Here is a 25,644-nt window from a genome sequence, read left to right on the forward strand (position 1 = left end):
TCTAAGCTTGGATATGAGTCAGATCAGTGGCCCATTGCTACTTCTGATATGGAAAATCATTGCGTAGTTCCTGTTCTAAAGCAGTCCTGGTTGCACATGGATCGTCTATCATAGTCAAGTGACTGATTTCTACATTTCATTTGTGGCAACTCTGACCCACATGCTCTCACAAAACAACAAAACCAGGATTAACTAGTAGACCAGATCTGTCCTTTATTAAATTTAGGAAGAGTCTAAGTTAGGGTTGTTTAGTTTGGGCCAGTCAGGATTCTGGTATCTGTGTACAGACTGTGTTTATTTGCTCTCACCTTCATTCTCTTCATAGGGCACAATAAATCAGAGCATATTGTTCTTATTTGAAAATGATTGTTTACTCAAGTTGGGGCAGCATGGCTCAGAGGTCGAGTGGCTGTCTAGCAACTGAGAGGTCACTGGTTTGATCCTCACGTCCCCCAGTGACCATGTCCAAGTATCCTTGAGCAAGATACTGAACCCCTAATTGCTCCTGATGGCCCTGCGATGGACTGGCGACCTGTCCAGGGTGAACAACTCTCAACTCTCACCCAATGTCAGCTGGGAAAGGCTTAAGTCCCACCCCGTCCAGTCCCGTCCCCCCGTCCCCTGCCAGCCTTCAACAGATAAGTGGTATAGGATGGAAGGATGGATGTTTACTCAAGTTATACCAAACTTGTGTTACCAGCACATTAAACTAAAAAAAATTTCAACTATTTTCTGAATACTCTAATGGTTGTCTGTCTATATGTGTTGGCCCTGTGATGGACTGGCGACCTGTGAACCCCCACCTCATGCCTGAAAGCTGCTGGGATAGGCTCCAGTTCCCCCCCCCCCCCCCCAACCCCTAACAGGATAAGCAGAAGAAAAGGAATGGATGGATGGATTTTTTGCAGTCACAGGTCTGTAAACTTCAGACTGTTACATCAGGAAATGCAACCCAAGGCTCTGATAGAAAATGTGTCAAACAAATAAAACTATCATACATACAGACCAGCATAACAATGTTTACAATAAAACACTCCTTTGGAAAGAAAAGGCTCTTTAGGGGTAAATTGACATTTCATCTTTCAAAAGTTCTGTTTTATGAGAGTTTCTTGAAGAGCAGAAGCTCAAGGTTGAAGCTGTAAATTCAGCCTCCACACAGCCAGAGTAAAAGTGCATCAGTCACATCGATGTCACTCGCAAAAACATATACTTATATAATTTAGATTACAGTAACCTGGAAACAGTCTGTGTGTGTGTGTGTGTGTGTGTGTGTGTGTGTGTGTGTGTGTGTGTGTGTGTGTGTGTGGAGGTATCCCTATAAGACAGGGGGAATATGCTTGGCCCGCCTACAGCTGTGATGAATGGGTCTGAGCCTTTATACCACAATGCCTCTCACTTCATTACTGTCACATGGAACAGATGGTGCCTTTCACCATAGCATCACATGTACACATACACACACACACACACACACACACACATATACACTCTCACTCTCACACTCACACATACGCACACACTTTCTGGGGATGCCGTCGTTCTCTGGTGGACACACACATCTAAGGCACAAGCAGCCTTAATGAATTCTACACCACAAGCAGCTTCTGCGCTCAGCTGAGGCAGTTATTTAGATCTGAGGAGCAACCAAACAAAAAATTAGATCATGACTATGAAATGTTAAACAAACAAATGAGGAGCTAATTGAATGAAGCGGGGAATAAACACAGACCTGTGATACATCCTCCAAATGGAAAATTGTTTTGGTACTTGGGAATCTAAATCTGCCAGCACAGCAGCACAAAATCCTGAGATGTTTGCAGAGCACTGTGTGTGTGTGTGTGTGTGTGTGTGTGTGTGTGTGTGTGTGTGTGTGTGCGTGTGTGTGTGTGTGTGTGTGCGTGTGTGTGTGAGATGCAGATTACACACTCCTCTCCTGATTTTGTGTTTCACCGATGCTCTCAACAAACACAAACAGACAAAGTGCAAAGTTTGAGCAAGCGCTTTTCTTTATTATGCATGCAAACACGTTGACTAAACCAAACAATTAAATATTGATGCAACATTAGAAGCACATAGATCAGCTGGGAATGAAAATCTTCCTTAATTCTTGCCCATTTATTCTCCTCATAAAGTCCTGAATTTGACTGCATGTCACATTGGTGAAGCTCCACTGCATGAGCAGTTCTGAACTCCCTCCAGCCTCAAACCGAAATTCCCATCCAAACTCAACCGTTATCCCTTCCCCTCCACGCAGGCCACAAATTAACAAGTCCCCACTTGCTCAGCTACACAAGAGCATCCCCGGGGCACACCAACGTGGAGAGGAAATGGAGCATGAGCCAAGGGTGCTGAGCTGCAAGACTGAGAGTTGAGGGGATGCAGGGTGGAGGGCAGTGGGTTTACCTCTGGAAAGACCGTTGGTACTGTAATACTCGAGGTACAGTAAATCCTACTTCCATGTGGAGCAGATAGTTGTATTTCCATTCAAACATCAACTGGATTTTAAGCGAGCTTTGGAAAAGTGACAAATAAAGGCAATGTGAATGAAAACATGTTTCCAGCTTGGGAAGTAATAAAGTAGGCTACGCACATGTATTTTTATCAGAAGATGGCAGTATAGCAGTGCCATGTATTTACTGGAGGAAGTGATAATAGGCAACGTTACACATGGCTGTAACATGTGCTACTTACTGTATACTTAAAATATGCATTCAAGAAATGTTGACAGAAATGCGACTACAGATAGTCATATTCGTTTTTCATAGTATATTTTTTTCATTTTCATTGTTGCTTTGCATCTTCATTAATATGTCTCACCTGTGGAAGAAGAAAAAAAAACAACCTGTGGATCAAAGTTCAAAGGACTACACACTTTCAAATGACACCTGCCGGTGACCGGCAGCAGTAAACCCTATCTTTAACTTTAACACACACATCTTGACCTCACTATCTAACTGAAAATCAGAATCACTGATACAGCGGCTGTGACCACACAACACACAGCGCCTCGTCCGAGCTCTATCTGCAGATGGAGCGAGTCCAGACTACACAGTCGCTGCAGTATCTTATTGGTTTAACACTGAGCAAACTGTGGCAGCACACCGGACCACCAGCCATCATGTTCTCTTTGTCTTATCTTACTTCTATTGACTTTTCTTTACTTCTGCTATCTTGGAGGGAACTATTAAAGATGCATCTCTTGTATTTGCAAACTGAGACAGGGTGTGTGCCTGCAAGGGACTTTTACTGAAGTAAGGTCAGCAGAAATGGAAGACAAAAAGACAATCAGAGTCATTAACAAGGACTTTAATCTGTGATGTTTTCTAGTACAAGTACACAGTGGAGAACATGCGAGTGGCACTGATGAATCTGTAGCAACATGACCAAAAAAAGTTTCCCCAGTGTTGTGTACGCAGAGTTCTAAACTGGGGCAAGCCGCACTTTCATAGATGACCTTTAGTGAGGACATGGACATACTTCTTTGGATAGTTTGGGTACACATGGATGAAAAAAATACAAAGAACTGCATGATATAAACATCTGATCCTGTTAGTTGCAAAAAAAAAGCAAAAACAAAAACCAACCAAAGATGTGCATTTAGGCTGAAAAATACCTTGATTGTGGAAACCTTTATTTCATTCAGTTCCCTTTTTCCAGGAGCGCTCTGATCAGGTTCACACGTACCCCTTACACAACACACACAAATACATATAAACAGGTTTTTCAGACCCAGGTAAACCCACTCATAAAAGCTAATTGTTCCATTGAAAGGAAATGAAAATTGTCAGGGTTTGAAGGAAGAGGAGGAACAGCACCAGTGTGTCATGAGCTTAAATACAATCTAAGGTAGCCCTAGTAAAAGCAGCATAGAGGACAGTGACGATATTTCTGTATTTTTTTCCCCCAGTCTCTTCATCAAACTTAGCACCCACAGAACAATAATCTCTGCTTGAAAACAGATGGGTTGAATCTGTAGCTGAGATGAGGGGGGGGGGGGGGGGGGCTTTCGTTGCTTCCATGTATATTGTTGATTGCGGCGCTGCCACCCCGTTTCTGACATTGAAAAAGCTGGAAGCTGGCAGCAAATTGTCACATTCACCTTCAGGTTTTCTTTTCCCCATCAATGCTGTTCAGAGCCGAGGCAATACCCGTGTCTATTGCAGGGTCATTTGACCCACGACTGAATGCAGATCAAAGCTGTTCCCACCAAATACAAATCTGGGTGTAACCAGGGGTTAGCGGGGGGGGGGGGGGGGTTTGGCCAGTGGGAGTGGGACTACAGTGACACATTCACACCGCGTGAAGCCACAACACTGTCTGGTCTGATAGCCACAGAGCATCTGAGGTTAAGAGCCTCATGGGGACCTCAGTAGTGGTAAGGAGGGGCTCACACAGTGGTTTCACAGTTGCTAGCTTGCTCACATATACTGGACCAATTCTCAATAATTAGTAATCATTTAGATCCCAAACACAGGAAAACAGAGGCTTGGTTTAAAAGGCTGGAATTATCCTTTAAGTTGCTAGAGAATGTAATTGGAAAGCATGAATGTACTGACTGAATTGACTTTTTTGGACAATTAGTGGAGTCACTGGTCCCAGTGGGCAACAGATGCAGGACAACCTCCTCACCATGCAACAATAGCTCCCAGTCCATGCTGTCCATCCATCTGTATTTGTCCAATACAGTAAAGAATCCCTGCAGGAAAACCAACTGGCATTCTTCTGTTGTCTATTGTGATGAAACTATCACAGGAATGGATCAGTCCAACCCAATTCTCTGATCCCAAACCAAAAAGACAGCCAGGAATCGACTTTGATTGATCAGGGAACAAATGGACCTGCTTCTCCCTGCCTCCTTTTCTCTACACTGACTAGCATCTGAATGGCTAACTCAGTTAATTTCTGTGGCCTGTCACAGCCTGACAGAGCGTCTCTAGTAATTGGGGGGGGGGGGGGTCTAACATGCTACTGCTGCTGGTCTGAGGTAGATGAATGTAGGCCCCCCTCAGTTGAGGTGAAAGCACATCACACATTCCTGCGTCTACAAGGTGATTACTTATCACTACATCGAGACACACACACACGCACACATTCAGCAGCAGCACATTTGCATGAATCCCTAGGGTGGTATAAATCTTAAATCAAGTAATTTCATACATACATTTCCAACCAGTTGCAGCAAGAAAAACCTAATTCTGAACTTAAAAGTCTTCCATACAGGATGATGTTCCGTCTCATTTAGTGGTTTAAATCAAAGTTTATGCTGTCATTGTTGTTGATTTGGTGTGACAGGGATACCAGAATTGGAACTTTTTACAAAAGCGTAGAGAAAAACACAGAGAGGAGGCACTTTACATATTTCAACCAAAAAGTTGCATATTTTAAAGGTGCATTTATTAAGACACAAAACACAGACATAAAATCTAACAGTTAGAACACACACATCGCATACATGCACCAGTGCGGCTACGGGGACACAAAAATGAACAATGTGTCATCAAAATCCATTATAGCTATTCAGCAGTAATAAGCAGGTCTTGTAGCTCACCAATCTAGACTACCGCCCATGCCTATATCTATCTCTGTCTCTCTCTAATTAAAATACATGGCTTCAATGATTTTCATCAGAATAACATTGTCAACAATTTTTAAGAAATAGCTTTTCAGGACCTTGGACTTGGACTGCACACAGACTCAAGGAATTTAATTGAAGTTTGTCTATGACATGTCCAGAAAAAAAACTGTCAACAGCAAAATCCTGCCAGTGGTCATGAGGAGTTTTCTGGATCCAGGATCAATATTTTGATCCAGATTTAAAAAAAAACAAAAAACAAAACTGAATTACCCAACTTTTAACCAAATTTCATCAGAATCCATCCATTAGTTTTTGAGATATCCTGCTTACAACAGACAAGCTAGTGATCACATGACCTTGAGTGATAAGTTAAGTTGAGTTCATATGTTTAGTCATATGCTAAAAAAAATAAACATTTCCTGAGCACAACATAAAAAACCTAATCTTCTGTGTTGAAATGATTATCAGTGTCATCTCCCACCATTAATATTGTGGGTAACTGATCATCAGCAGACTCAGCCTGAGTGTTTATAATTTAACGGCGTGACATATTTCTCACCCTGTTTGACAGGATTTTTGTCGCTCTGTATCTGCTCTGACGGGAGCAGCTCCAACTACCCATTTAGAAACCCACTGAATCGCTTAGCCAGTAAATACGTCTGCAGGAACTGAACAGTTGGAATAGTTGTGGAGGTCGATTTGAGCAGGTCAGTCGGTGTAACGACCAGACACCTGGACTCCGCTCAGAGGAGAGTAATGGGAAGGAAAGGTGGGTTTCATCCTTTATTGCTCATAAAGACCCAGGAGTGGAGTCTCTGGTGTGCAGTAAAATGTGCTCTACACCTGTGGGGATGTTGACTTAAAATCTTTATCACCAATATCTAATCGCTCGCCTTGTCCCTCTGATAAATGAACTCATGCTGGAATTTTCCGCCTAATACCACTAAAAGACATGAACAGCCGTGTGTGTGTGTGTGTGTGTGTGTGTGTGTGTGTGTGTGTGTGTGTGTGTGTGTGTGTGTGTGTGTGTGTGTGTGTGTCTGTATTTGTTCATTGATGGTTGACATGGTTAATGCTTAAGCAGGTTTAGGAGTGTGTATTGATGCCTGTGTGTTCCCCAGTGGACCGTCAATACCTGCGGAGGCCATGAACCTGGCCAGACATAAAGAGACAAGAACCACGTTAATGTTAAACAGAGTCGACCTGCTGCCACACGCCACTGAGATGACCTGACAACCACGTATGAATGCACCAAATAGAGGCATACTGCTAATGCTTATTATGAGGTGGATCATTAGAGTGAATGAATGTGGTCTCTCATTCTTTCTTGGAAAAAATGGCTTTGACATTCTTTTCACTGACTCAACAGCAGCAAAGAAAATCAAGATGTGTAAAGCTGAAAGCAGACTGACGGTTCCTTTAGATCAATAACAATCATAGCTCTTTTCTATGTGATGTGTGATACTGAGACCTTACACACTTCAAAGTGTTAGGATTACCTCTTTTAATCCCAGGAGTCAGATGACAAGAGCTGCCAGTCCTGTTTCCACATACCTACGTCACTGGCCAAAGTGGTAACCAGCAGAAATGAAAAGATCTCCACCTGACTCGAAACATTTACTCTGAAGTCCAGCGTGGCGTCCAGCTTTGCTTTGCTGCTTTTCACGCAAGAACAAGGTGATTCAAGATGATTCAAGATGAAAGTGCAGCTCTTTAGGGAATCAGTTACAAAAACAATCTGAATCCGTGCATGTTGTCAAAGCTGAGCTTAGATTTTCACTCGCTCAAGCGTCCTAAAACCAAAGATGTTCAGATGTTGTCGTGGGACATCATTAACTGACTATATCTGTTTCCAATTAGTTCCCTGGAAATGGGAAGATGAGTTTTAAAGGGACAGAAGATGTTTTAAAAATATTATAAATATTAATAGAGTCTGGACTGTCACCTGTCAGACAATGACAAATCAGAAACAGTCTCTCTCGCTGTAATTCATTATTATTTGTATCTGAACTCAGTTTCACACCAGCAGGGCTACATTTATTTAATCATTTTGAATGAGAAAGTAAATACAAAGAACAAATAATTTTATCAATAATAATCATGTGTTTCCTCACTGAATGTTAGTTTTTAATGCCCTTAAATGATAATGTCTTTTTAACTGATCCTCATGTACAGTTGCACTGGATTGCTCGCCGCCTCGCTCCCTTAAAACAGAGTTATTGATCTTATCCAGATGTTACCGTGATTATCCAGAGGTAAAGAGTGTGTCCTTATCCAAACTCATCTGGATTCATGTGCAGACACGGGTGAGTTCGTAATACAGAGGTCAGTGTTTGAGGAGTGACAACACAGCGTGGTTCAAGTACTCACCTGGGATGACCTGAAGGTCCAGCATTTGTGTTTGATGGCGTGTGTCATACATCTGCTAAAGTCTCCCCGTACCCGGAGGAACGCATGTTAGAATTGTCCAAATGTGAACAGACTCTCCACACACATTAAAACAAAAGTGTCTGCAAAGGTACATTGCAAAGACAACCGGTTGAATGTCACAAAGTTCTGGATCATTAAGGATTGCGCAAGTGTATTGAATTGGTTTGTCACCTAATTAATTCAATTTTACACTGGAGCCCATCCCAACTGACACTGGGTGAGAGGCCTCTGAGACATGCCGCCCACTGGGGAGCTACAACCCATGTACGTAATAACTGCAGTGGAGTGCACGACAAAAATCAGTGACTTTAAAAACTCAACATCATACAACTGGAGCAGTCTGTTTAGTTTTCCATTGCATAAGATTAGCTGAAATTTGGGAACCTTCACAGCTCAAGACTTTTACAATCGTCATCTGTGGGATAGATGAATGATAGATGGTAGACTCGAAAGTTGAAAGAGGGAATTTGCATGTATCTTCCACCCACTTGTTCCAGTGGCTCATGGGGCCTGAATGCACCTGCGCACAGAGGGACGTTTTTTGGACAAGTTTTGTTTGATAAGCCTCTGAGCAATAATTATCTCTTCATGTTCCGGGATCCACCATCATTCTTTGTGAATAAGAAAAGATTTATTCTGCGTATCTTCAATGTCAACTGTTTTGCAAAGATCTGGCAAAAAATAAAATAAAGATCCTGCCGCTACTGTGGTTCCCAAATGTATTGTGTGCATTTTTGTACCGTATGTGTCCTTTCTTCTAAGGCCTCATGTGATGTTATACCTCGCTGTGTTTCTACGCCCTCCACAGCCTCTGCTTTCGCCACCAGTGGCTAGGCTGGCACTGAACGCTTTAACAAATAGTATACAACAGCAGAGGACAGACGTGATGTCAGCACAGACTGTAAGACTTACTGTTAATACCATTCTGAAAAGAACATATAGATGAAACAGTGCCATGTCCTTATAAGATATTGAGAATCTGGGTCAGGGTGGTGGAGGGTAGACATAAAATAAGAAGAAGAAGAAGAAATATATCATTATAGTGACTCTAATAACAAGTGTGATGGCACTGATTATATTTGATACCAGTATCATAATTCTTATGATCGTAAACAAACAAGCTTCAACACTTATTTCAGTTATGTAATAAAGTAGCCATTGCATTTACATTGTACAACTCACTGTTCGCAAACCTTTTTGCAAAACATTTGTTTTCACTCACCATTTTGCCAACTAGTTCCTCGACACGTGAAAGACTTTCCACGAGGCTGCTTTTCATCACGCGTGCACGTCGGTCATGACAGTTTTGACAATTTCTTTCTTTTCTTTTTTTCTACTACCATTCTTGAGGTGGGTCTTTGGGTCCTGTGTGTGTGAGGGTTTGTTTTTGTGTTGTTGTTTTTTTGCATACGTCATGATATAAATGTGCATTCACCTTGTTTGGGAGTCCTTGTGGTAATGTAACAAAGGCAGACATAGAGAGGAAGGATCCCAACCCATTTGTTGTTGTGCAGATTTTGTTTGTATTTTAGTTCCAAATAACAAGAATGTAATTGAAGGAGATGAAGTACAGAGTGACTTCTGACTTGAATTCATAGAACAATTACCCAGTCATGACAGAAGATTTGGGGGTATGTTGCACACCACTAAATTATACTCTGATGCATTGGTCACATGAAATCTGTATCATCCAGACTGCATATTAATCAGTATGAGTATCAGGGCTGCGCGATTTTGAAAAAATATCCAGATGCAATTATTTTTGGCTGATATTGCAATGCAAAATGATTTGTGACGTTTGAGGGAAGGTTCATTTCTAAATCATCATTCCAATCTTATTCAAAAACACCATTCAAATGATAATAGTCGGATTTTTTGTGCAGATCTGCATCAAACAAAGATGTCCCCTGAAGTTTATAGGACATGTTATGGAAGCGGGACGATTCAATTTTAAGTTTTGACAAAACAATTAGCCTTTAACAAATACTGCTGCTTTGAAAATTGCAGTCGGTCATACCGTGATTTGCAATTAATTCTGATTAATCGCACAGCCTTAACTAGTATAAATAAAAACATCAGTTCCTCTCCACAGTGACTTGTAATGATTTTATATATTCTGCTATTATAAATATACTTCCGAAAAGTTCTTAATACAAAACATTTATTCGTAAATTTACAACGTGGTCATTGCTTCATTTATTTAAGTCAGTATTTGATCTTGCACTGCATACGACTGATGACAACATGTCACCCACTCAATCTGTAATCATTTATTTATCCTGCCTTAAATAAATCACTTTCCCTGTCACAGGCTTGGCACAGATCACACCTTTTACAATGTTTGAATGAAACGTCTCTTAAAGTGGCTTCATTCTTTAATTGAGGCAATTCAGCCTCATTACTCTCCTTGGCAACATGGGGCTTCCCTGTCTTATTGACCTGTCCGACTGTGTTTGCCTGCCGCTATCTGGATCTACAAATAGCAAGTGAGGAGAAAATATTCAAATTATTACAGAGCCCACCTACAGAGCAGGTGAGTACACACCCACAAATCTTAAAATGGTCAGTAGATAGGACCTGTCACTGAACAATAGAGGCAGGGCGGTGGACTCTCACAAGGGACAGCAGAGGGACACATACTGATAGTGAGAGTGAGCCAATAAGACCACACATGTTCAATTGCAATTTACTAATTTATCTGACCCAAGTCAGCTCTGCACTCTGTTGTTTGTTGGGGTGAGGGAAGCCCATCAAGAATGCCAGTGATGGTGCACTCTGTCAGACCTTTGTCTGCTTTAATTTATTTCAAATACTGGGCACACACATTGCTCAGTCTCCTGGCATCGGTGAATAAGGCTGAAATGGGATTACACTGTGACTTGTCTTCGTCTCAGTCCTCCACCCTTTTTTTTCTTTTCTGAGCCCTACTCTGGACACGGCCCTTCTCTCAGGTCTATAAAGCCACGCTGATGAGCCTGACTGGTCTGGGCTCTTAGGGCCAGTAATAATCTCTCTTTAGGAGGCTGAGAGGGTGAAGTGAGCCATAAGAACCCTCTCTGTCAGCTTTCACCGGCTAGCAGAAAGAAAAAGTCATAATTATAGTACTCTCTCTGGCTGGATTTAAATAAAGCTTCCTGGCCGGGCCCCTATAGGCACACACCCTCTCGCTCACACACACACACACACGCGCACACACACACACACGCACTTCAATAAAGAGGTGCTAATCAATCAGAGGTTCCCCTGCCATGGCTTCATTGAAGCCTCTGTCTGAAAGAGGGACTGACAGCCCTCAACCTCCCAGTATTGTTAGACGAGACTGATTAGGCTTCTGACTGGCTACCTCAGCCACCAGCTAGAAAAGCACAGAGGTTAAAAGGTCTCCATTTGAAATCAACGAGCGCTGAAAAGTTCTGGACACCTGCTTTTTAAAGTGATGCTTGTCTCTGTGGTTCTATCCTCCTTTTTTGTTATTTTCAATTTGAGGGCAGCACAGGATAGCAGGAAAGAGTTGTTTGAGAGAGGACAGTGTAAAAAAGGTGTGTGTGTGTGTGTGTGTGTGTGTGTGTGTGTGTGTGTGTGTGTGTGTGTGTGTGTGTGTGTGTGTGTGTGTGTGTGTGTGTGTGTGTGTGTGTGTGTGTGTGTGTGTGAAGCTTAAGTTTTGAAGGGGGAGCTTGGCTGTAGGCCCAAACCTGGAACAAAGAGGGGACACTCTTTACATGCATAGCCAGACAGAGTAAACTGGCCAGCACCACTGCCAGCAAATACAGGGCTCCAACAACAGACCTAAGAGAGAACGGAGAGGAGGAAAAATATCAGCATGCATCAGCTTGCTCCACGTCTTCAACTTTTTGACCTTGTGTTTGATTAAAATGAAAAATGTTTGAGTGGTGGGCTGAGAGGAGAAGAGGAGAGGAGAGGAGAGGAGAGGAGAGGAGAGGAGAGGAGGAGAGCCAAAACAACATTTGAAACATTTGAAATGAGGAAGATGGTCATATAAAAAGATGTGTTGTTCTATATATTCCTCTCAACAACCCCATATCAAATGTTCCTCTGTGACACTTCAGATGAAGGATTTTTAAAAGACCAACTTTTCCCATCACTGTTATTTTTCGTGAGGTAAATTGCACCTCCTTCTTTTATTCTCTCTTTCTTTCAATGAAATCAGCTTAAGGCTTTGCAATGATTTCACCCTTTAAAAACGAGAGCCACTCCATCAATGAAGGACAATAGTATATCCTGACAAAAGTCTGAAGGCTTTACGCTACCCCACCATCACTCTGTTGCCTTCCATACAACCTCTGCTGGTGACTGGTAAATGCCACTTTCAATCTTCCTCTTCTCTCCTCTTTCCTTTTTTACTCGCCCTATTCCTTGCCCTCAATGGGTGTGTTAAGTATTGTGTGTTCCGATGGGGCGGTGAGTCAGTCAGGATCATTAAAAACAGGCCAAGCCTGTAGCCAGATCAAAATAATTAACTCGAGAGGTCACAAGCTAATGAAATGAAATGGGGGGCTGTAAGGAGCCCCTAAATGGTGCGCACTAATCCTCCCTTTACCTTGTTTTAGGGAGGGGGCAAGACTCTATAGGCCAGGGCATCGTTGCTGATAATGGGTTGTGGGGTGCAGGGGGACCTGGGATGACGGAGGTGTGTGTGTGTGTGTGTGTGTGTGTGTGTGTGTGTGTGTGTATGTGTGTGTACGTGTGTGTGTGCGCGTGTGTGTGTGTGTGTGTGTATGTGCGTGTGTGCGTGTGTGTGTGTGTGTGTATTTCAGATCCATATGAGAGAGAGTATCAAATCATAACATGTTTTTTTGTTCTTAAGAAAGTCAAACAGTAGCCAGAAAGGAGTCCTGTTGTAAGTTCACTCTCCTGACACTTCTCAAATGTTTAAGATGTTTGTTGACTTAAAATGAACAAGTTCAATTAGAAGTTAAGCTTTTTTCCCTCAAAGAATATCTCACCTGAAAAATGGCAGTGCAGAGGTAGGTACAAAGACACAAACAGAACAAATACACAAATCTTCATGTCTTAAGGTACAAAAACTAAAATGGCAAAAAGCACTTATAGCCTGCCAAGCTCTCTCTCTCTCTCTCTCTCTCTCTCTCTCTCTCTCTCTCTCTCTCTCTCTCTCTCTCTCGAGTCCTCTACCAGAGGCCTGGGAGCTTGAGGGTTCCACGCAGTATCTTAGTTGTTCCTAGGACTGAGCTCTTCTGGACTGAGGTTTCAGGTGTTGTTCCTAGAATCTGCTGGAGCCACTCTCCCAGTTTGGGGGTCATTGCCCCGAGTGCTCCTACTACCACAAGGACCCTGTCAGCCCTGACCTTCCACATCCGTTCTGCTGTTCTTTTAACCCCTGGTGTTTCTCAACCTTCTGGTGTTCCTTCTTGCTGATGCTGGCGTCACCTGGTATCACCACATCTATCACTACTGCCCTCTTCTGCTGTTTATCCATCACTACTATGTTCGGTTGGTTCACCAATTTAGTTTGTCTGTGTGGAAGCTAAAGTCCCACAGCACCTTTGCCGTGCTGTTCTCAACCACTTTTGGTGGTATGTCCAATCGGGATTTTGGTACTTGTAGTCTATACTGGGTTCAGATGTTTCTGTACACTATCCCTGTCACTTGGTTGTGCCTCTCCATGTACGCTTTTGCAGCTATCATCTAACACCCCATTGTCTCAGGAGCATCTTTGCACAGCCTGCACCTTGGGTCTGATCTAGTGTGGTAGACCTTGGGCTCTATGGCTCTTGTGCTTAGGGCCTGCTCTTGTGCTGCCATGATGAGTGCCTCTGAGTTGCCTTTCAGTCCAGCATGTTCCAGATCATGTAGATCTTCTTGATATCAGCCACTTCCTCAATCAAATCAAATGGTGGTTGAACATGCCATGTAGGGGCTTGTCCATCCACGTTTGCACCTCTCCCTCCTCACTCTCATCTCATCATCCAGCAGCAGCAGGTCAAATCAGAGAATTCTGGCTGTGGCTGAACATTTATGAATCACCTTTAGTTGATTTCTTTTTATCCTAATCCTGCATGTGCTGTCATGTTTCCATCCAGAGTCCATACACATAAAGCTTTTATGTCCAGGAGCAAGTGTACTCTAAGCTTTGGTCATACAAAGAAGGCAGGCAGAGATATTCACAAGCAATATAAAAGACACCAGCTAAGTGTCCCAGTATCTGTCTGGAGTAAACAATAGAAGAATAAAACATGTGATCTGAAAGCTGAGGGTGATGCGTGTCAGAGGCTGACGGGGCCACGGTGTGTCACAGTGAACAGGTTCTTCAGGGGCAGGTTCCAACCTGCCAAGGACCCCAGGACATAACTTTGTGTTTGTGTCAGTAAAAAAGAGAAGAGACGTTTTGTTGGGGACCTGTAGAAAGACATCAAATTTGCACACCAACCCACGCATGCAAACTTTGAGATGTTACAAGATATTGTTGAGTGAAGGAACACACCTGATGTCAATAGAAGAACGGGAGAACACTGTTTAAACACGAGTTGAAAGAAGCTGCACATAATGTGTTTTTTGACAGTTGTTTCTTAGATGACTTAACATCTTATGTCATCTCACACACACACACATGCACGCACACACACACACACAGAAGTGAGGACAGGAAAGGAGCTTTTAATGTGATACCAACGGGAAGAACTGGTATGACTCAGAAAGAGCTGTTGTATGGCGGAATCTATTAATTTTTTTTAGTATTTGAGAAAGTTCTCATTTTGTCACAAAATAGATGAAATGAACCTCTATTGATTTAATACAATCTAGCAATGAAACTGATGCCAGAGAGGTTTAGGCTGCAGTTTCTGACACTGACAGTGTCTCAAAGAATACTAGGAATGTCTTTGGGGGGGGGGGGGGGGATGCCACTTCATAAACAATACATTTTTTTTGGTTTCCATTTTAACAAAATAAAAATGACATAACTCCCTTTGCCACAAATATTTGAATCTGCAGTTTTCCTTTGTGAATTTGTTAATTAGCTCGTGTTTCTATAAGGTTGGGCCTGTGTTTGTCTGTCAGTCCTGTGAACGACAGCTGTAATTTAAGTTTTGACCTCCTGAGCTTCATTCCCTCTCTGTTGGTTCATGGAGGCCATGAGGGTGTTTTGACTGATATGGCTTTGTCACCGGCCAACATTTAGAGATCAGGGTGGCCGATAGATGATGCTATTGATTATGGCAAATAATATTTTTTTGTATCTGACAGAGTATAACAATTGAAAAATAACAAACGAAACACAAATTTGTTAACAATCAGTTGACCTCAGCTGATGGTCACTATTTTGTATGGTGGCACTAATACAGCAGATTTTCTGAGGTGACCGTGCGACCTGTTTAGTCTCGTCATGTGAATTCTCTCAATGGTGAAGGCTTTCCGTGTGGAGTTGCGTGGCAGAACACAGCTCGGCGCGGTTAGAGGACATCACCGTGAAGCCTAGCGTGGGTTACTTCAAAGGTATGAGATCACACTTGATTGTCTTCAGAAATATACACATCGATAAAGATACACTTGAAATAATATCTCCTCTGCTCCATGCAGCAGCACCTGCTTGGATTTGATAAGCCCCAGACGTCTACGTTAATCACAGGTGGACTTCCTTCTCATATTGTTGCGTGTTAAAAAAAAACAATTACACGCAGGTGCTGCATGTGTTTGTTGACCAGCCTCATAAACCATCACTATTTATTCCCGATCGATAGAAACAAACCCAACAGAGAACCACATCTCCCACTCCGGGTCCATCCAGGCTGAAGTCTCTCTGAGCCATTATTACAGTCATTAGGCCAGAATAAGCTCTGTATCACAGGAGTCCAGCAGCATCCAGTTTAACCCAGCACAATTAGCACATCCGTTAGAGTAGAATTACCCTGTAAAATGAGAATGCTCTGGACAAAAGAGGCTGGAGAGTTGGAGTTGAAAAAAGAGGGTAAGTGTGAGGCAAAGGAGGGGAGAGGAGGAGTAAGGGAGGACAGGGAGAGATTAAAATTGTTTGAACTGAGTCCACGCTCGCCCCATTCATTTGGTATTCTGCTCAAATCAGGGCTTTTGTTCAACTTGGCGTAAAGTAGTGTCAATCATCTCGACCTGGTTTTATAGAATGGGGAAATTTATTATGAATTTGCTTCTGCAAATAATGAGGACTACCCCCTGCCTACTGTCCCTTTTCCTTCTCTTCTCCCCCAAGCCACCACTTCTCACTCCCCTCTGCCTCCACCCCCATATCAATGCTGCAGAATAGGCAATAGAGAGTGAAGTTAGCAATCTCAGGGCCACTCGCACTCTGGACCCACATCAAAGTGACAGAGACGTCCAATCAGATTTGTCTTACAGGCATTACATGATGAATATGGTGCGGCCGTAACACAAAAGCGCCTTTGTGTCTCCTCCAAGCAGAGACTATTCACAGCCCGCCACAGCCAGCCAGAGTGGAAGTAAATGGCCAAAAGGGCCCAGGCCAAAAAAAAAGCACCCAAACTTGTGCAGCACAATGGCACATGCAAATCACAGCCCCCACCACATATCACCACCTCTTCCATCCCTCCACCCCTCAGGCCTGTGCACCGTTCCTCTGCTGGGTCGTCTGAAGTTTAGAGCCTATTCACACACAGAGGTGTCAGTTAAGTGCTGAGCTGCACACATTCAAACTCTTTTTTTCCTTCACCTCATCTGAAAAGAGAACTTTTTTTCTTAGAAATATAGAGGAGAAAACATGAGTCGAGTGACTGACTTTTTTGTCAGAAAGTGAGGGTGACTTGGCGGCTGTGAGCACATCTTTTGGGGAGGAAGATTTACAGCATCCTGCAGAGGCCTGATGTAGCGTTTGTTTCAAATGAGAACAGATGAAATGAAATGAGAGTCACATTGATCCAGGTGTCATTGATCCGTCACAACAAAGTGACGTGTAAATGGCAAACGCATCCTCTGACTGAGAAGGAGGAAGAATAATTGGAAGGAGCAAACTGATGCCTGCATGTGACGCAAATTTCAATTTCTGTGTCCACCAGGTGGCGCTACAGATCAAACTGCTACTTAAATATTGTTCTAAAACACAGTGCCACTTCAATGTGAATCACACTGTGTTTGCTACACCGGTTACCAATAGGTGGTGCTATGCTGTGTGCTATCAGGTCCGGACTCTCATCAAATGAGTGAAGCTTGGAAAGTATCTGACTGTGTGGAGTCCTTTTAAAACAGCTGTCTGATTTATGGTGAAATTGGCCTTCTCGCCATGGTAACGCCACTCAAAAGAGACTGACAATCTTCACAGTGACCTCTCACCAAGTTCTTGACCAAATTTGAGATGGATCTTGTCTCGCCACCTGGAAGAGGTACACTGAAGTGCCCATACCACACCGTTACCTGATGCCACCAGGTGGCCCCGTAACTAATCTGCGCCCCAAATTACATGGTTAATGGGTTGTTTATAGACCCGTTCTACACTTACCACTATAGATAAAATTTAGGCAGTTAGCTCTGTGTTTATGTGTCAGATAGATAGATAGATAGATAGATAGATAGATAGATAGATAGATAGATAGATAGATAGATAGATAGATAGATAGATGGATAGATAGAGAGAGAGAGAGAGAGAGAGAGAGAGAGAGAGAGAGAGAGATACTCAACCACTTAAAGTATGCTGAATGAATTAAACAGTTCACTGGGATTAACATGAACTGAAATATACTTTATAATAAAGCCGTTTTGCAAACACTGCCAGTGAGATTGTTATCATGTAAATATTTTCTAACTCCTATATGACTCATGTTTTGGGATGCGCACTCAGAAACGTGTTTTGCCGCTGGGTTCATAATGTCAGCTCAAGGAAGTTTAAATACCGCTAAACTGGAAACACACCCTGGAGTGAGTGATGACTCCCTGTACATGTGTAGCCTTGTGATGTATGTGGGGCAGGGATGACCCTCCAGCCGCCCATTCTTTGTTAATATGGACCTATATGGTAGTCTATCTGACACTTCTGCTCTATGCGTATTTCTGCACGAAATGACTGAACGGCTTGTGATTTATTATTCAGCTCAGAACTACTACGCCGCATGTAACATCGCCCTAATCGTCAACATGACATGAGCCGCTAACGAAATGATGACTAAAATGAAAAGAATAAATCCATTTCACCTTTGCTGCTCTCTCATGGCTGGAGAGAATCTTGCATAATCTTTCCATCAAGGGACAGGCCCCTTCACTTACTTTGAACTTTGGCCCCATGTGACACCCAAGTCGAAGCAAACCCCATTTCAACCAGAAAATAATGGAACGGCGGGGTGTGGAGCACAGCATCCATTCGTCTTTTTGAATACTGATGACGTCGAAGGTTGTACGACGGTGTCATTAATGTCCTTTATCACTTGTTTGATTTCGTCGTGCTAAGGACCAATCAGAGTGCGGGACCTTTTGTCACCAAGTGCAGGCACGTGGCTTACACCTGCAGCGTGTGTGTGTGTGTGTGTGTGTGTGTGTGTGTGTGTGTGTGTGTGTGTGTGTGTGTGTGTGTCCAAAATTGCAACTCTTTTGAAATCGTTCTGCAGTATCAGGATTGCAGAACCAGCTTTACTGTCGCTCTTGTCGCTGATTTTCCACTCCCACGGAGAACACCAGGTGAAATTAAACTCCTTATTCCTTGTTCTGCCTCGCTGAAATTGGCATCGGCGTTTATTTACAATAAAGGTCTTCCATAATTCGAATAATGAGGCGCAAAGACACACACAATGGCGTACACAATGGGGTGCCGTGCTCCCCATTTCGCAGGAGATGGGCTTGTGATTGAGCTGTACGCGCCATGAAAAACACAGTTGGGGATACAACTAGTCTACAACCCCAGGTTTTATTTAGATTGATCTCAATCGGGCAATAAGAATTTTGACCCGCCTCTTTGTCTTGCTGACTTTCCCTGGGCCGTATTTCAAACACCCTTTGAGAGGAGTGAATTGTACTCCTCCTCACACCTCCCACTCGCCGTTCTGCGGGCCCTCTGGGCTACTGGGTGAAGGCAGGGCATGCAAAAGGAACAATGCAATGCATGAAACGTAATATTAATCTCCTCGACCTGAATGCAGACAAAGCGCCGGCGAAGGTGCACGTCTCTAATGGTTATTGAGTGCTCACCCAGCTGCGCAATTTTCCCCCGTGTGCCCAACCAAGTCGGGAAAAGGTCATGGAGGGGATGTGAATAAAAGAGCTCCCTAGTTTGCTCAATTACCGCCACCAACACACGCGCGCACACACCACTTTGACACACACGCACACACAACAAGAGCCAAGCAAATGCAAGAGCATATAATATAAATAGATTCGTCTTTATTTATAAAACTTGTTTGTTTTACACAAAATATATCTGTTAAATCGAATATTTACATTTAGGCTACGGGGAGTGGAGAACAAGTGCATCATTAAAGGTCTCCTTATCACCTATTTTTTTTCAACTACAATCTGTCACAGGTAGTAGCCTTGATATTGCTGTCCAGTCACACAACTCATACATGCCATGGTTCTCAAAACACTGCCAGGAAAAGTGGCTGTTTGATTCAGTGTACAAAAATATGTCTTCATGTTAAACAGTATCATACAATCGCGTTAAGAAAGGGCAGAAATGTACATCACGAAAAAAGTCTGTTGACGCATCATCTTTGTTTGTCCTCCAGCACACGTGGCTGACAGCAGTCCAGTCCGGGGAGTCCTCGGGGACCCCAGCACCGTCTCTGCCATGTCACGCAGTAATTGCACTTATTCAAACATAACATCAACAGTTCAGTACTTCGCGTCAACATGACACTGTCCAACTCCTTCTGTTGGGGACTATTTATGCAAGAAGAGCCCCTCCTCCCTCCTCTCTCTCTCTGCTGCAGGCGCAGACAGGTGAGGGAGGCAGTCCCTCCCGGCGCAGTGAGCAAGACTCAAGTCTTTGTCAGCATTTCTGAAAGACGCTTTTACGCTCAGACGCTGATGCGTAGTTCTGATACTGTCTGCGTCAGTACCTGTCGAACCAGGTGGTAAAGTCCAACAGCTCCTGTTCCTCGGAGCTCAGAGGCTCGTAGCCGCCTTCATCCGATGAGTATGATGAGTGAGGCGACTCCGGGTCGGCGGAGTAGCTGTTGGAAAGAGTCGGGGACGGCAGTCCGCACTGGAAAGCGGCCGACACGGCGTCATGCTCATCTAGAAGTTGCTGTAAAGCCCTGATGTACTCCACTGCCGACCTCAGCGTCTCTACTTTGCTCATCTTCTTGTTGGCAGCGCCGTTGGGCACATGTTGGCGCAGCGTCTGGAAACCCATGTTAACTTGTTTTACCCGGTTTCGCTCTCTTTCGTTCCGCCGGGCCACAGCCACCGGCTGCTGCTGAGGGATGGAGTAGCCGAGACCGTTGAAGCTCAGGCGCCGCTTGCATCGCAGCAGCTCCGGCGAGTTGGAGCGCTGTCTCTTCAGCACTTTGCTTTTGCTTTGGTAGGCGGCGGCACTGGTGGTGGCGTGCCCGGCGGGGGCTGCGCACTCTTGCGCTGTTGCGTGCAGGCTGAGGCTGGCGCGTCTTTCAGTAAGTCCAAAGGTGAACGCAGTCTGCGTGGTGGTGATGGTGGCGGTCTCCATGTCGCTGACAGCTCTGCTGGACTGATGGATGCAGCGGGAGAGTGGGGATGCTTGGCAGTGTACAGCTCTCGTGTCCTTCGCGTGGGGACCGTGTGGCTAACTCTAGTCCAAGTCTCTCTTGACTGCTTACTCCACGAGCCGATCTGACCCAAACTTTGGCAGCACTCTTCTTTTTCAACACGCGCCCCAACACACCCCACCCACCCCTTTTCGGAGACGCACGCTTCGTGGCGAGGCCCCGCCCCCGCTGTGTGATTCTTCTGCTCGCCGGCTCCCTCGGGCCAGGCGCGTGGCTCCGGGAGCTCAATAAACAATCCCGAGCTTTCACTGCGCCGGGAGCACGCGCTGGGCTCATTTACATTCCAATGTCTCCAACTTGGAGGCCCATTGGACGATTCAAACGGCCTGCAACCGTGCGAGAAGAAAGAAAGGAGGAAAAAAGACAGAGAAAGAAGGGGAAAAAGGAGAGAGAATGAAAAGTGAATGGTTTGCTTCTTTGAAATGCCTTTTGAATTTGACAATGTACCCCTGGCAAGTCTTCAAATTATAAGTCTTCCCCCCTCGGCCATCTTTCTCCCCTGGCTCTTTACAATCACAAATACCAAGGAGGCTGTCTGCTGTATCCAGGCTACAGCTGTACACAGCAGAATAGACTACAAGCGTGTCTCTCCACACAATACACCGCAATTATACCAGAGGCGTAGGGACGCCATTCAAAAAGTAAACTTGCTGTTTATGACATGTTGCTTATCTCTGTGGTGGCCACTTCTCGTCACCGCACTGGGTCCAGTTCGTTGACACTTGCTGGCAACTTCACCTCACCGAGTCCAAATGTAAAATCATTCCTCCGCTGACGTTTTTCCTTCAAGCAAATCAAAGAGAGAATCCGAACCCGCAGAGGAACAGATGCGGTGTTTCAGCACCATATCTGTCTGGACAGTTAGCCAGACCCCCTTGTTCCACTTCAATGCACGTTTAAATCAAGCTGATTTTGTTGGGGGTTTTTGTTTGTTTGTTTGTTTGTTGTAGTTTTGCTAAGAGATCTGCTACAGATCTCACGGTGTGTTTGTTTACCAGTAACTCCTGACACTGACACGATCTTAGAGGAAACGTCCACACAGGCACGTTCATACTAAAAACGTGACACTGGCGGCCTCTGGTGGACAAATGTAGGGATTACGTCGTATGACAGGAGAGACGGTAAAACCTCTGCTCTGAGATGTCCCGTCATACACTGGAAAAACCCACTAAGAGTCTCCTTCATCAGTGCGTCAGGAATACAGCTTCACTCTTCCAAAAAAAAAAAAAAAAAAACACTTTCAGGCCAGACTCCTATTTTCTACAGAATAATGATAAATCACCAACTGAGACATGAATGACTTGGGCCAGGTACACTGCCTCTCGGTCAGTGTCAGCTGAGAAAGCCCCCCAGCGGTTAAGTGATACAGATGATGGATGGATGGATGGACATCTATGCCAGTGACAATGACAGCCAATACTGCCTCTAGCTCTACGGTAAACAATGGTTTTTCCATCACTGATTAATCTCGATGTGATTTTCACAACGAACCCTTTGCAACCGAGGTTTTTAGACTGTGTCCACCAAGTTAAAAAGACTTAATTAGTCTTATGGTAAAGATTTTAAAAAAAAAAACAACAACACACACACACACACTAACATATTTTGGCCTTCATCAGGGTGGGTAACAAGAAATGAGAGATCACCAGGACATGCAGAGAGACAGGAAATGACCTCAGAGGCCTGAATCACGACTGGCAGAGCTCTGATCAGATGTAGAGGGATTTACTGCCCAACTAACAATAAAGCAGCACTATACACCATACAAAATGAGAAACAGGCAGGCCTTTTCAACTTATTTTGACTTTTTCACAACTCTCTGATTTTTGAGATATAGGAAATGAAGCCAAACTTTTGTTTTATGTCAAATATAATTGTCTTTTCATAGATGTGTGTTGATACTGTACACACCAGTTTACTATTTAGTTTAACAAGTGCTTGAGTATGATAACTGGTTTGTTATTTTTGACAATATCTTTGGCAAGCAAAGTTAATTAATTGACTAGTAAAAGTTGCTTGCTCCACTGGTAATATAAAACAACTTATGAGATTTTTATGTAATAATGTATGTAATAATTAACATAATCTGCCAATGCAGTCAGCAAAATTGACAACAGATAATCTTCCTCCTTTTTAATGTAGATAGATAGATGGATAGATAGATAGATATAACTCTGTGTGTGTGTGTGTGTGTGTGTGTGTGTGTGTGTGTGTGTGTGTGTGTGTGTGTGTGTGTGTGTGTGTGTGTGTGTTTTCTTGGCCTCAGCTAGTCCTCTGGTTAAAAATGCTTTGTGTAGTCAACCTGACTTGCTTTTACGCTCTACTTTCTCTTGTCAACAGCAGAGGGCGCCCAGTGACAGTAGAAGTGAAAACCCTCCCTTCCAAAGCATTACAAGCCCTGCACAGTTGAAATGGCACCTGCCCTATTTTGTGACCTTTGTGAAACCGTTGTCATGGGCAAATGATGTCCAACATTCACAGGCCTTGGATGAAGATAAAAACTAATGGGGACACTGTGATAATCCCTACAGACGACTGATTACCTGCAAGTTGAATGTAACGTCACAGGTCAGGGGACCTTCCCTTGTCAGGAGACCTTTTGCAGAGCAGCAACAACCAAAAAGCCCTCAGGAAGGGTTAACAGGTGAGCCATAAATCTGTAGTTTTTAAAGAAATGTCATAGTCCCAACTATTATACGTCTTAAAATAAGGAAGAGACAATTGACAGTCTCAAATCAATTTTGCATCCATCCAGCCATTGTCTTCCGCTTATTCCTACAGGGGTAGGGTCACGGGGGGGCTGGAGACTATTCCAGCGTCAACAGGCGAGAGGCGGGGTTCACCCTGGACAGGTCGCCAGTCCATCACAGGGCCAACACATAGAGACAGACAACCATTCACTCTCACAGTCACACCTACGGTCAATTTAGAGTATCAATCAGCCTCGTCCCCTCTTGATGTCTTTGGACTGTGGGAGGAAGCTGGAGTACCAGAGAGAACCCACACAGGAACAGGGAGAACATGGAGACTCACACAGAAAGACCCCGTGCTGGAGCCGGGACTCAAACCCTGAACCTTCTTGCTGTGAGGCCACAGTGCTTCAGAAACAAATAGCAGGAGCCTGACTGATTCCTCGGTGAGGGCCTGGCTGGTTCAGACAGATGCATGTTTGAGGCATATTAGTTCCCTCTCTTGCTCTTTATTTTGTGATATAGGGCCTTCTACCTTCGCGGTGTTCAAAGCGCTATACATTGTTGCCTTCGTCACCCATTCACAAACACACTCACCCACTGATAATGGAGGATCAGCTAGTATCGGACCGGTGACCCTCCAGTTGTTACGGCCACTCTTCCTCCGAGCTGTGCCGGCCCACACATCATTTATTAGGTGAGTTGAAAGTACCAAACGATTACAGTATCTGAAAGAAGCAGATGAGGATGTGGACTACAGAAAGAGAGACAGACAAAGAGGAAGGAGGAAGTGGCAATAAAAAAAAAATACCCTTCAATTTTAAATACCATGCCTAAATGCAGTTATCACCCAAAAATAAAAGTTGGTCCTCTGCAGAATAACGTGTTGTTCTGGCACGTTCAAGGAAACCTTAAGTTCCGTCTTTATTGTATTCACGCTGAAAGAAAAAAAACATTTTGAAATATAATCATTGTGGGTCGACTATCACAGACGACCAAAGGCAAGCTGATGCTACCAATTATTGCTCCTACCATTGCTTTTAAACACTGAATACAAATGAAATGGAGATGTGAACCTTCCTCGTGTTCCTTATATAATCGAACCACATCCTTCCACAGTTCCAACCATGAAGTCATGGGCTGTTATATGGGACTCAATATTGTTCAGAATGGAGCAGAATAGGGAAATGCTGCATTCAAGTGTGTATCGCTTCCTTATTACTGATACACCAGCGCTAAAAGAGGTAGCTCTTCAACAGAAGGAAGACAAATTCTTAAGCTTCCAATTTATCTGCGTGATAAGGACATGGTCACCCAGGAGTGAGCAGTTGTGCCTCAGACACCAGTGAATCTAAGAAGGCTTCGCAAATATGCACATCAACGTCTGGCTTTGGAGGAGGGAGAGAACGTTTTATTTGCATTTCTTTGGAAACGGGGAAGTGACACTTTGTTCATAGCGAGCTGACTGGCAGTAATGAAGACTGAAATAGATGTCTCAGAGAGGGCCACACACACTCTGCCACCCACACTCTGGTTCTACATATTCTGTCTCACTCATACATGATATAACCACGCACCTGCAGAGTTTTGGTAAAGTCTCTCTTTCTCAATGTGTGTGTGTGTGTGTGTGTGTGTGTGTGCGTGTGTGTGTGTGTGTGTGTGTATGTGTGTGTGTGTGCGTGCGCGTTGCACTGAGTTTTAACGTTCATCCAATTCTACAATTTCATTTAGCAGACGCTTTTGTCCAAAGCGACGTACAACACAAGCATCCATCCATCCATCCATCCATCCATTTTCTTTTGCTTATTCCTGTTAAGGGTCGCGGGGGGGGGGGGGGCTGGAGCCTATCCCAGCAGCTTTCGGTCGAGAGGCGGGGTTCATCCTAGACAGGTCACCAGTCCATCACAGGACCAACACATAGAGACAAACAACCATTCACACTCACAGTCACACCTACGGTCAATTTAGAGTATCAATCAGCCTCGTCCCCTCTTGATGTCTTTAGACTGTGGGAGGAAGCTGGAGTACCAGAGAGAACCCACACAGGAACAGGGAGAACAGGGAGACTCCACACAGTTTATTCCTGAATTTCCTTAAAGTTTATAGACACAGAATCTGGTCTTTCTTCTACTTTACTGGACCCCTTTTTTCATTTTCTGCATAATACAACAATACAACAAATCAACCGTACACAATATAGTCTCATGAATGCATTTCTAATCTTTGTTTTCCCCAAATGTCATATTATATTTGGCCCAGA

At 43.9% G+C, this 25,644-nt stretch overlaps 1 protein-coding gene across 1 annotated transcript; it reads right to left on the reverse strand.

Moving 5' to 3' along the window:
* Positions 1 to 19,376: 19,376 nt before the first annotated feature.
* ascl1b (achaete-scute family bHLH transcription factor 1b) lies at positions 19,377 to 20,745 on the reverse strand. The gene has a single exon (XM_086207700.1). It carries the CDS (start codon positions 20,613 to 20,615, stop codon positions 20,004 to 20,006), a length of 612 nt encoding a protein of 203 aa, XP_086063826.1. The 5' UTR covers positions 20,616 to 20,745; the 3' UTR covers positions 19,377 to 20,003.
* Positions 20,746 to 25,644: the final 4,899 nt, after the last annotated feature.

The sequence above is a fragment of the Aulostomus chinensis genome, chromosome 7 (genome assembly GCF_037954235.1).
Source record: "Aulostomus chinensis isolate RoL2024-O1b breed Wild chromosome 7, RoL_Achi_v1.0, whole genome shotgun sequence".
NCBI lineage: Eukaryota > Metazoa > Chordata > Actinopteri > Syngnathiformes > Aulostomidae > Aulostomus > Aulostomus chinensis.